Raw genomic sequence first — 13,609 nt, 5'->3', positions numbered from 1 at the left:
AATAAATGGCACAAAGAGATGTATATTTAGACCCAAAAAATAAATAGGTTGCTTTGGGGATTAAATAAACTGTGTTGTGCATTAACTGTAGTAAAATAAAAAACGTGAATCTAATCTAAGAAAGAAGCAACAGCGAATAGTGATCGAGTTCAAATCAAGTGTCCAAACCAAACCCCTTAATTTCAAACCAAAAGTGGCGAATGGAGTGATAGAGTAATCATCAAATGCGTTGTGTAATCGTTATCCAAGAAAAAACAATGAAGTGAGAAATTCGATTATCGATGAAGTGCAGATCGGTGGCATGCATATGGTCCGGCACGCCGTTCCCTCACCGCGTCACCGCCGTCGCCGCTTTGGCGGAACCACCGACGCCGACCTTTTACACAGCCGGATCGGATGGCTCCATCATCTGGTGGACCCTCTCCAGTTCCACTTCCACACCGGTATTTCCAATTTTCCTGTTCTCCTTTTTGAATTATCAAATAATTATAACAACTATTTCTCCTTCAATCGCTAAGAGCAGTGTCGATTTTGCAGCAAGTTAAGGCGGTCGGCGTGTTGTGCGGTCACGGCGCACCGGTTACCGATCTCGCTGTCTGTAGGCCCATTGCTGATGCAGGAAACGGTTATACTTCGAGTGCAAGTAAGTTCAGTGCGTTGATAAGTGCGTGTTGTGATGGTTTTCTCTGTGTGTGGAGCAAAAACAGTGGCCATTGCCGGTGCCGGAGGAAATTGCCGCCTTGGGTTGGCACTCCTCGCTTAATTAGAACCTTGCCTTCGACACCGAGATATGTGTGTATAGCGTGTTCTGTAGAGGGGAACGAAGGATTAATTGATAGAGAGACTCAGCCTAGGAAGCCTCCTAAGTGCACTATCCTTATTGTGGACTCGTATTCGCTTTCCATTACTCAAACTGTGTTTCATGGAAGTCTATCCATTGGTCCAATTAAGTTTATGGCACTGGTGTTGGGTGATGACGAGAAGAGAAACTCCGTGTTTGTGGCTGATTCGGCTGGGAGGCAGCAGATGGTTCCGATATCAGAGGATCGAGGGGAGAGCTTGGCGGGTTCACTTGGAGATAAAGGTCAATTGGAGACCTCTTTTTGCGATGAGGGATTGAGTGATGTGGAGCAGATTGTTTCGGTTGTAACGTATGGGAATGTTGTTGCTTCAATATTGGAAGATCGGTGTGTCTTCAGGTTGCTGAATCATAGTGTGATTGGAGAAGTTTCTTTTGTCGATAGCTTATTCAGTTTGGATCAGGGTTCTACTCAAACACATGCCATTGGTGGCATTTTTCTTGAAAATGATGATGTGGGGAATGTGTGCAATGGCAATGAATATGGAAACTCGATTACAGTACAATTTGTTGTGTGGAATAATGTAGGTTATGCAGTTATATATAATGTGTTGTATCAGAATGATGTTTTCCAATGTGAACCTCTTTCTGAGATTCCTGGTACTCGTTATCAACCTGATATGAGATTATCTGTTTTTTTTCAACAAGTAAATCAGTATCTTGTATGCATCAAGTCAATTTGCTTTAATTATGAGGAGCCTTTACTTTGGAGACCACTTGCCACAATCTGGTCATTGCATGATTTTGGTGATGAACCTGGTAGATTGTATCGTCAATGCAGAATGATCGGTTATGGTGTATCGTTCACCGAATGGTTTGAGAAATCGACTCAGCTCAAGGGGCTGGATGGTCTTGAGACTACTACTTTTGGTGTTAGTCCAAGTTCTGATAATGTAGACAACGAACTTGTTGATACTGGAAGTAGTTATTATGCATACAATGGGAAGGTCGTTACTTCCTCCATGATCATCTCTGAGAACCTTTTTACTCCTTATGCTGTTGTATACGGTTTTTTAAGTGGAGAAATAGAGGTTGTAAGGTTTGATCTGTTTCAAGGGATTAGCTTGGAAGATGCAGGTTCCAATCCTGATGAAAAGCCAACTGCATGCAAACAGTTCTTCTCAGGACATACAAATGCTGTACTTTGTTTGGCAGCTCATCAAATGATGGGTAGTGCCAAAAGCTGGACTTTTAAGCAGGTTTTGGTGTCTGGAAGTATGGATTGCACGATTCGAATATGGGATCTTGACACTGGCAGCCTTATCATGGTAATGCATCATCATGTGGCTCCTGTGCGTCAAATTATTCTTCCTCCATCTTTGACTGTGCATCCTTGGAGTAATTGCTTCCTTTCAGTAGGAGAGGATGCGTGTGTTGCTCTTGTTTCTCTAGAGACTCTGAGAGTGGAGAGAATCTTTCCTGGACACATTAACTATCCTTCTAAAGTTTTATGGGATGGAGCAAGAGGTTATATTTCTTGTCTCTGTCCAACACATTATGGAACTTCTGATGCTACTGATGTATTATACATTTGGGATGTAAAGACAGGCTCACGTGAACGAGTCTTACGTGGGACAGCTGCACATTCAATGTTTGACCATTTTTGTAAAAGCATCAGCATGAATTCCATATCTGGCACATTGCTGAATGGAAACACATCAGTCTCTTCCTTACTCCTTCCGATAGTTGATGATGCAAGGTTCTCTAACTCTCACTTAAATCGTTCAGACAACTTGCTTACATCATCAAGGTCGTCACCAAATATTTCAAATATGACTGAGCTGAATTCTTCCAAAACAAATGCAGGTAAAGAAATTTCAGTGAAGCCAGATTCATCCTCTCTGATTGGTCTTTTGAGTAGCAAGCTTCCTATCAAATGCGCTTGCCCTTTCCCAGGGATTGTGTCGCTGTGTTTTGATCTTTCATCCTTGATGTTATTATTTCAAAAGAATGAGTCCACCAAAAATGGTGGTGGCAAGCCAGTGAATATCAATTTGAAGCAGCAGGGAGTCCAGGAGAAAAATACCAGCTACCATAATTCAGAAACTTTAGAGGGGCATGACTTGGTTAACCTATTTGAAGAATACTTACTTCGATATAGCTTGTCATATCTACATTCATGGAGTGTAGACATAGAGCTTGATAATTTGTTGATAAGTGACATGAAGCTGAAGAGACCAGAAAATTTCATAGTAGGTTCTGGTCTGCAGGGGGATAAAGGGTCATTGACATTGACATTTCCTGCTCAGAGTGCTACTCCTGAGGTAATATTTTGGACATTATGTTGGGACATATTTCTTCTATCTCTGTTTTCAGTCATTCCTGAGACATTAAAAATTTCATTTCAGCTCTGGAAATCATCATCCGAGTTTTGTGCAATGAGATCATTGACAATGGTGTCCCTTGCCCAACGTTTGATTAGCTTGTCTCACTCTGGTTCAGCAGCCAGCAGGTATAGTGTCAGTTACATTAATAGGAAAGGAAAACACCCTGCACAAATCCAGTTATTTCTACTTGTACATTTTCTTTAGTTTTTAATAAATCTTTTAATTACAGCTTTTGATAATTTTTTCCACGGAGGAAACCCTTTTTTCCTAAACTGAACTTTTCTTAGAAATGTACTTTAAATTTAAAATTTACAAACCACATGAGATGTTTTTTTAAACGCTACAAAGTTTCCAAATCCTATTAGATGTTCTTCACAAACTGGAATAACCATCCATTTACTTAAATAGTTCCACGTGTTGTGGATCTCGTGCTACAGATGGATTCTTGGTATTATTAGAAACTTATCATCTTCTTGAAGTTTTTCTTGCAACATGAAAATAATAAGAAGAAAGAAAAATGCCCAGATTATCATGGCCAACAAGATATTTTTGATCCTACATTTGCTTATCAGTCTGCTGGTCAATCAGCCAGACAAGTTTGATATGTTTGTAATATTCTGAATAGAAAGTATTCATTACGTGTAGCATAAATAATAGTAGGTTTTAAATGCTGTTTTCATGATGCTTGCTAAGATTCTGTCCTCTGGTTTGCTATTATCATATATTTTTGCCCTCTTACTAATTTGACTTTTACTGTTTGGGTAATGGTGTTTTGTTGCAGTTTGTAATGTGTTTTTCCCTTTTTAAAAAGCCGAATTCTTTAATTTATTAGATAATTATTCTTAAATTATTTTCTAAAAATGTACTCAGTTCAAAAAAATGTGCTGATGATTGGTAGTATCATATGCATGCAGTGGTTTAGCAGCCTTTTATACTCGGAATTTCCTGGAAAATTTTCCAGATGTGAAGCCACCTTCATTACAGGTTGTAATATGTAAATGTGCTTTATAGCTTTATAATTTTATTTGCAATTGATTTTATGCATGTCCTATGTTATTTGTGGTGTGATTTGTGTAGAATATATAATAACTTGGGATGCATCACACTGCATTAGACATGAGCCAACTCTTAATAAGAGAATAAGATTTGGAGGAATATTTCAAACGAAATAAATAATAGGAGACTAGTGGTTATGTTTAGGTGGTTTCAGGGGCAAAGGAGGTTACGTAGTTAAATTTGGCAAATTGTAATACGAATGTATCTTTTTGGTAAATAACCAAAACTAAGATTTTCAGTGGGAGAAGGGAGTGCCAAGGATTCTTCCTCTTGTATTCTACACTTTGAATACCGATATTAATCTTTCTACCTTTCTCTTTCTTTCCTATTCCTTTTAGTTCTTGTGAATCCTTAGCCTTTGTTCTGTTTTAGAATCTTATCTTTTATTTCTTTTGCAATATCTGTTATTTCTATTTTCTTTAATTTGCATTCTTTTTAGTCAATTTTTTGGCATAGTGCTGCACATCTTCACAAATGTATCTTGTAAATTCATTTCTCAAAGAGGAAAAGAGTTACAATTCAGTTTAGCTCAAGCAGTTCGATTTAGAAGTAATTCAGTTTTTTAAAAAACTAAATTAAAATAATAGTTCAGCTTTTTTCAAAACAATTGTAATTCAGTTCAATTTTTTAACTGCCCTAGCCGTGAGGAACGAGTATTGCAGAAATAGTACCATATATATGTTTGGTACTTTTAAGGGTACAACTGACTGGAACACAAGTTATAATCCTCTCCTCCTACACTCCTCATAAAAATTGCATCATTATGCTGCAATATTCTCTAAAACAAAAAAAATTAGGTAGTTGGAGGAAATAGATTAAAGCAAGGAGAAAATCCTCAATTGTTTTGCCTTCATAGTGTGATCATTCCTCTTTCTTGCTTGTCTAAAATTTCCTTTCGAGGACAAATTTTGGTTTCAAATAACTAATTGGCCATTGAACGTTGTCCATTATGTTTTTTATAATAAGCTCCTCTAAAGGGAGATTTACTTTCTCACTTAAGAAACAAATTTAGAGGAGCTTTGTCCATGTTTCTTGTGTTCTTGAGATAGCTTAAAATCTGGCAGTCTAGCCCATTCTCTATGCTGCAGCATAACATTTTACGAAAGCTATTTTTATTTATATATTTGTTCCATAAGATGATATTACTAGGATGATCAATTCCAATGTTGATTAGTATTGTTTGTAGTTTGTCATTATGGGTGGTGGACAGTGCCCATGCATTGGGTTATTAAAAACTTCCCAATTACTTGATATCACCTTCTGAAGGCTATCTCCTCTTTTTGCAGCTCTTGGTGGCTTTTTGGCAAGATGAAAGTGAACATGTGCGTATGGCTGCACGCTCTATATTTCATTGTGCTGCCTCTCATGTTATTCCTCTACCTCTACGCAATTTGAAACCTACCGAGTCACACAATATGAGTTTTCATACTGGAAGTATAGACGAGCATAATCTAGGAAATATGAGGGAAGATAGTATATCTCCTAAGGTAGAAAAACAAGGAATTTCCCAAGATGAGGAATCCAAGATACTTGCTTGGCTAGAATCATTTGAAGTGCATGATTGGATTTCTTGTGTTGGTGGAACTAGTCAGGATGCAATGACATCTCACATTACTGTTGCTGGTGCACTGGCTATCTGGTATCCTAGTCTTATAAAGCCAGGTCTTGCCAGGTTAGTTGTTCATCCGTTAATGAAGTTGGCTATGGCTATGAATGAGAAGTATAGCTCCACTGCTGCTGAGCTCCTTGCAGAGGGCATGGAGAGTACATGGAAAGAATGCATTGTCTCTGAGATTCCACGTCTGATTGGGGATATTTTTTTTCAAGTAGAGTTGAGTGGCCCATCTTCCAAGTCAGTGAAAGAAATTTCAGATGCATCTTTTTCTATTAAAAAGACTTTGGTGGAGGTTCTTCTTCCAAGTTTAGCTATGGCTGATATAGCAGGCTTTTTGGCTGTGATTGAAAGTCAAATTTGGTCTACTGCATCTGATTCACCTGTCCATATGGTGTCGTTGTTGACTCTTATAAGGATCATGCATGGTTCTCCAAAGCATTTGGCTCAATACCTTGACAAGGTTTGTGAAAATACTTGTTGCTAAGACTAACCTTATTTTTATAATTCTTTCGGGTAGAAATCTTACTGCTTCTAATTCTGGGTTGATTTTTCACCTGACTTCATGTTTTTGGTTCAATATCTACCTCAGGGTGTTCATTTATATTTATTTTTTTTGGCTTATATCCACCTTTGATCCTCATTGTTTTGCGACTTTGCAAATTTTGGACCCTATAAAAAATTAATTTTGGTCCCTTACTAATATGTCATTCAATCGCTAACAAAAAACACTAATGTGTCTGTTAGTGATATTAGGTGTTAACACTTGTCATTAAACCTTGCTATTAATATTATGCGTGAATAAATAGCTAACAATGTTATCATAACCGGACAGACCAACATTTTTCTGTTAGCACTTGAATTACATTCAGTGGTGGAGCAAAATTGCTTAATTTGGAAAAATTAGAGGACTAAATGTGCAATTAAATTTTATAGGGACCAAAATTTGCATCTTTGCATATCTATGGGGACCAAAAGTCGTTAAGTCTATTTCTTTTCTTGTTTTATTATTGTTCAATTTCCGTTTGCTAGATGTGAATCCTTGAAATTAAACATTTTAGCATATACTCCTTCAGAGAATGACTATTATTTGGAGAGAATTATATCCAAGGAGCATTTGCTTTTCAATAATGATACTTTATTATTTAAATGTGAATTTTACTTTTTAGAAAATAAAATATCTTTAACATTTTGATATCATATGTTTTATTGCTGTGGTAAAGGGAGACACTGAAAAAGTTATAGGCAAAATTATTAAGAAAGATTTAAACGTTAATAATAAACAGGCATGATTTATGACAAAACATTAGGGCATCCTTTGGTCCATGTAACTAAGCTCACTAGCGGGATAAACCTTGGGTGTTGTTTTCTTACTTATATACTAATTTTGACAGCTAGAACTATTTGGTATTTATGCTGTGCAAACTGAATCTTATCGGTATCTCTCAGTTCTTCATTTTAGATATACGTTTGTTTCATATGGGTTTTTGTGTACTTTCTTATAATGAATTTCCTATTATTATCTCTTTCATTACTTATTTCTGTTCTTTTCTATTCCTGATGGTTGGGAGTGGATTGATTCTCTATTTAGAGAGGCTATCATATTTTTGTACTGAAACATGTGCAACATAAGATCTGCTAGTATTTCTGTCTTCTCCTTAAGATTTAAATCCATACCGCTTATTTGTTTTGAAACATTGAAACATGAATTTTTGTGACAGTTTGTCAGATCTGCAGGTGGTCAACTTCATTTTACAGACTATAGATCCTAGCAACTCAGTCATGCGGAAGGCATGCTTCCAGAGTTCAATGACAACTTTCAAGGAACTTGTACGTGTATATCCCATGGTGGCTGTCAATGATTCATGGACCAAACTAGCAGTTGGAGATGTGATTGGAGAAATTAACACCGCAAACATCAGGGTTTATGATATGCAAAGGTATTAGGATTCAGAGATAGATTATAATTATTAGTTCAGAATGGATTCAGGCCGAAATGTTGAAATATCCTCCAATTTCTGTCTCTCTTGTACTTGAGGAAAGTGCGCTTGATTTTGTGTCATTTATATATTATATGCTGGGTGGGAAGGTCAAAGCAATAAAAACCATTAGAAGTACCAAGTAGAATTAATTAAAATTTTGAAAGGAAAGAATAACAATAATAGTATATTTAAGGGGGGAAAGAGAGGTTTTGGGGGTCTATACTGACTTCTTAGTCTTACCCCCCTGATTATATCTTCCTAAGCAGCTGACTGGTATTTTTCTTTGCTGTGATGGTATTCTTCAAGATCATATCAGAAAATGATGGAGAAAATCACTTCAACAAAACATGGTTTTAGTTTCCATTTTCAAATAATTTGTGACTAAAATTATCATTTAATAAGTTGTACCGTCGTTACCATGGTTAAGCTATGTATGATGAGATAGACAATTTTTTAAGAACTTTAAAGGTTTGATGAAATGAATTAGAAATTTATTATGGACCTAACCTACGTCCCCAGTTTATACTGTAATAACATTTATTTCTTTCTTTCTTTCTTGCTCTTGCCCTTCTGTGGTTCCCTTTTTCCTAATTCGAAATGTTGTCATGTGTTTCTTCTCTCAGAAATCTGAAGAGATAAAAATTTCCTAAATGGAGAGCCTTCGTTTTTTTATGCAGTGTGACAATGATAAAGGTTTTGGATGCAAGTGGGCCTCCTGGACTTCCTACTCTACTCCCAGCATCATCATCAGGAACAATGTTGACCACTGCTATTTCAGCACTGAGCTTTTCACCAGATGGAGAGGTACTGACAAATTTTGCTGATAAAAACCTTGACTACATGGTGTTTCATGATATGATTTAGTTGGTAGGTTTTGGATTAGCTAACCAAATAATTATATATAAAGAGTTGATCTTATTCAGAATCTTAATTATATTAAACGAACTATAAACTCTGATATATCTGTGACTGAAATATGCGCTGCTACTGGCTTCAGATCATATGTTACTATGATAATGTGATTAATAAAATCAGTTGGGAATTAGTTAGACTGCTCAAAAGACTAACAGGGAATCCTCACAACTTAACTTCCTGACAGACTTCCTTGTGGCTCCCACCCAATTTTGTTCACTATATTGTTTTTTATGATTTAAGTAAGCTTTTCACATTGGTTCACTTCACTATACTTGATTCGACCTATTTAAATAAGACGAAAACCTTTCTTTCACATGTATTCTTTTCCCAAAATCTGAGTGTGGTGTTAACCAGAGAAAGCAATCTTGTATGGTCATAGTGCCTATAGGTACAATCAACTTGTATGCGCATAATTTCCATAGATTTTATCAGAATTATTATTATTTTGATAGATTTTGAACTTTTGATTGATTTGCCTTTAGGAAATCAGCTCACGCAAGTATTACTCATAAAACAGTTGGGTTTCTCTTCCCCCTCTCCTGTCCTCCTTACTTTGAAATTGGTTCAGAATATCGCTATATAATTATTAGAGAGTGGACTTTAAGCCTAACTCAACCCTATAAAACCGGCTCATGAGGTGAGGTTTGCACCCACTTATATACAATGAAAGGCTCTAATATCTAATCGATGTGGGATCTCCAACACACCCCCCTCACGCCGAGACTGCCAACTCGTGCGTGGGACTATATATTATGGGTGGTCCGATAGCGGCTCGATAGCGGGTGGCACGATAGGCCCAACACAAACACTAGCTAGAATAGGCTCGAAATGGCTCTGATACCATATTAGAGAGTGAACTTTAAGCCTAACTCAACCCCATAAAACCGGCTCATGAGGTGAGGTTTGCACCCACTTATATACAATGAAAGTCTCTAATCTCTAATCGATGTGAGATCTCTAACAATAATCAGTATATTTCTCCTCTCTTAGTAAGATAATGAAGTTGTCATTTCCATTCAAACTTGTACTTATTTTTTTTTATTTCTGGTCTAAAAGAGTAACCAAATTGCTAGAGATAGAATTAAACTCAGAAAAAACTATAGGCAAAACCATTCAAAAGAATTTAGATATATAGAAATGTTTCATGACAGAACATTATAGCGTCATAAATCACTTGATCCATGGAGTTGACCCATTCTGGTGAGGAAAGGCTGGATTGTTGTTTTCTGCTGGAACATACACTTTGAATTTAATAGAAAATGTTTGAAAACTTGTTTATTTTTTATGCAGAAGGAGAAATGCATCGGAGTATGTGTACCATGCTCCAGAATTTAGGTGTAATAATTTCCAAATCTTTCCAAAAACAAGTCCTGTATGGATATTATTAGGAAGTTTATAAAGGTTTGCTTTAGTCTCTGTTTCACTCTGCAAGGATCAGGATTAGGATCACACGAACATCCATACTCTTTCTATTGGAGAAAGAGATATTTGTGAACTTTTTGGAAGTAATGATCAAGAAAGGGATAAATTCTTTAGTTCTTATCCTTCTGGACAAATAAAAGGATTCCTAACGAGTGCTACACTTCCTATTATTGCCTACAAAATCAGGAGCTGAATTTGTTAAATAAGAAGTAAAACCCTCAAAATAATTCGATTTTCAATAAATATCAATGAGTAGTGTGTCCAGAAGAGAATGTGCTGCTAGTATTTCTTTTTCCTGATTATTCAATACCACTTTTAATTTCTGCATGACCCCATTTTATGCCAAATAGTGTTTCTTCTTTATCGATTATTTGCTTCAAGATTGGTACTTAGTGTAAGTATCTCAAACTGATATTTCTTTCCCTCCTATACCCCAAATATTCTTCACTGATAGGGGCTGGTGGCTTTTTCTGATAATGGGCTACTGATTAGATGGTGGTCACTGGGATCTTTCTGGTGGGAGAAACTAAGCCGGAACTTTGTTCCTGTCCAGTGCACCAAACTAATATTTGTTCCTCCTTGGGAAGGATTTTCACCTAATTTTTCAAGATCAAGCATAATGGCCAATATTTTGGAAACTGATAGGTTGCTGAACTTTCAGGTAATCTTTATATATCTTTTTTTTCTTTTTTTTTACTGAAGCTATTTACATCCAGCGAATGAGCCTAGAATCAGTCTCGAACTGAAACCGATACCTGAGGGGAAGATACAATGAGTTGTATAAAGTTATAATTAGCAGGAAAATTCAACCGCTAAGGTGGATACTCCTTATTAGTAATTAGTTTAACTAAGTACATGATGAAAACATAATAAAAAGTTGGTTGAAAGCATACTAAAATACATAATTGGTTGAGATGCACGAATATAAATGGTAAATAGATCGGATGAAAATGTTTCTACATTTCACCATCTTTATTAGGAGTCATAAGGTCACTAATTAATTAAGTCATCTACTATGTGAGCAAATTTATTTCTTATATTGAGAAATGCCACCTATATTTCCTTTTGTAGGATAATGCGAAGGATTCAAATCACGGGGACAGTCCAAGACAATTGCTTCATAATTTGGATCTCTCCTATAGACTTGAATGGGTTGAGGGGCGGAAAGTACTTCTTACAAGACACGGTCATGAATTGGGCACTTTTCAGTTATAAGCGTCTACTAGTGCCTATTCTTTGAAATTCTTGCTGAGAATTCATTGATTCCATATTTAGTTGAGGCTCTCATGAAACGACACTTTAGGTTCTATAGCCAGCCCAAGCTAGCAACAGAAGATTTTTTATTAGCTCATACTTCCATACAAATTGAAAAGTTATTCAACGGAGCTCTTATAATTTGAGACACCGCATTTTTTGAGGAATTTTTAATGTAAGCTTGACTTGATGATACCACTACAAGGAGCCAATTGGATGGTGTTAGTATGAGTTGAGATACTTTGGCTATCTTTTAGATGAAATACCGGGAAAAGGAAGAAGTAAGCCATACAACATAGTAACTACGAAATTATTTGCAGTTAGGGAAGGAATAACCATTATGGTTGACTATTTGGTCTCTATCTATGAATAAGTTAAGTAGTTTCTGAAGTCCCCGAAGAATAATCTGTAAAAAGGTCTTCACAGATTGTGTAATCTTTATATATATGTGGACAGAAATTACGTTAATCTGTCCCCAATTGTTCAGAGAGCATCCCCTTAAATTTTGTATAGATCTCTGGCTTCTCATGATGCAGTTTATTTGAGTTTTTTTTTTTCTTTTTCTGAGGATCACATTGATTTGATCATGCTCACGTAATATTTGATTAAACGAAAGGAAAGCAAATAAGACAAGAAGACCAAGGTTCCGTGTGCTAGTTATATTATATGTAAAAATAACAAGATTATTATATATCAATGTAGTGTAGCTTTATTTATACCTCCTTCAGTTGGACAAGTTGAATTACTATAATGAAAGAGTGAAAGAATGATGAACTCCACCGTGATTGAATACAAGAATTCTGTGAGATTTCAGGTGAGACACTTTTAAGAGGAACTGCTTGAACATGCAGAATTGTCCAAGAATAGTGAGAAAAGGAGATACCAAGAAGTATTATTTTACATATTAGTAATTCATCATAGATGAATCTCAATGATATAGTTTTTAGTTATGTACAGAAACAAGGGATGAACTGTTGCGGACTGTTATGTGGCTATAGCCTAATGGCCAATTCAAAAGTCCAATAGTTCCTTTTGGAAAACCCAAGGGTAAAGTCAATGGTCTTTGTTCAACCGTGATTTCTGTGATATTTAGTTTTAAAAAAAACCTTTTAAGTCAACATCCCGCTGTTATGGCTTGTCACTGAAAGGCATGGTTGTAACATGGAATTGTTTACCTGTTCTTTCTCATTTTAATAAAATGTCACCTACTCTTAACTTTTGTGAAAACTATACCTATAAAGCTATACCCTTTTGAATGATTTTTTCTTCAAATCAACCTTCTACAACACAATTATTACAAGTGCAAATGATTATAACCAGAGAGATCTCTCCTACAACCTACAATTTAATTGTAATTTGTTTAACCTTTTATATTAAATTACTTAGCAGGAACACACATCAACTGGTGCTATTTCTACTTATCCAAGGATTGAGATTGAATGTTTCTTACTGCCTACATTGAGTTTGGATAGAACTTATAATTAAATATGAATAAAATAGAATGTGGGGATAATGGGTAGAAGAAAAAAAATATAAAAATATGAATGTGTAATAGTTTTGTGGATGTAATACCTCTTTTCACCAATTGAAAGATAGTTTATAATAATATATAAAAGGCATATCACTTTTTTATAACTATTAACTTTACCATTACTTATAACATTTTAATGATTTTTTAAAATAAAAACTACTGTTATTTTTAACTTAAATTGTGAATCTTCGTTCAACAAATACAGAAAAATAAACTACTACTGAGTGGATAAATAAAATAATTTGAAAACAATATTTCCAATACTAAAATCAAATAGTGAAAAACAGAGCAAATAACATTGACAATTACTAATCTTACAAGATAACCTCAATTTCTTAGACATATGGTTCTGACATCATTCACAACAACTGGTGTCAAATCAAAACATACTTAATCCTTTTAGATATATCTTCAAATACAAAATGTGTTTCTCTAATACTGCGTTTGTTTTCCTTAATTTACTGTTTATAGAAAAAGAAGGGGATATGAGGTTTTTTACCTTCAACCACCATGAATGAAAAAGAAAAGTAAGTTTCCCCCAAACAATGTATATTCAACATCAGTGTAAATAACTATTTTCTATTGAAAATATAAATTTACTATTCTCCAATTTAAATATGTATACTCAATTCAAGACAAGATATTTAACTT

The 13,609-nt window shown here is 35.4% G+C and overlaps 1 protein-coding gene across 2 annotated transcripts; it reads left to right on the top strand.

Annotated features, from left to right (window-relative positions):
- The first annotated feature begins 62 nt into the window (after nt 1-62).
- LOC137812684 (uncharacterized) lies at nt 63-11,939 on the top strand. Of its 2 annotated transcripts, none has more exons than XM_068614836.1 (9): nt 63-443; nt 538-3,123; nt 3,208-3,311; nt 4,101-4,170; nt 5,529-6,317; nt 7,592-7,794; nt 8,514-8,640; nt 10,628-10,834; nt 11,245-11,939. In XM_068614836.1, the coding sequence occupies exons 1-9, from the start codon at nt 282-284 to the stop codon at nt 11,386-11,388; spliced, it is 4,392 nt and encodes a 1,463-aa protein (XP_068470937.1). In that variant the 5' UTR covers nt 63-281; the 3' UTR covers nt 11,389-11,939. The 2 variants fall into 2 exon arrangements, 1 of the variants encoding a protein (XP_068470937.1); XR_011081273.1 differs by having other exon boundaries at nt 72-443; nt 7,576-7,794.
- Nucleotides 11,940-13,609: the final 1,670 nt, after the last annotated feature.

Source organism: Phaseolus vulgaris, chromosome 2, assembly GCF_000499845.2.
Source record: "Phaseolus vulgaris cultivar G19833 chromosome 2, P. vulgaris v2.0, whole genome shotgun sequence".
Classification (NCBI taxonomy): Eukaryota; Viridiplantae; Streptophyta; class Magnoliopsida; order Fabales; family Fabaceae; genus Phaseolus; species Phaseolus vulgaris.
Note: the sequence above shows the minus strand (reverse complement) of the source record. Positions and strands in the feature narration are given on the sequence as shown.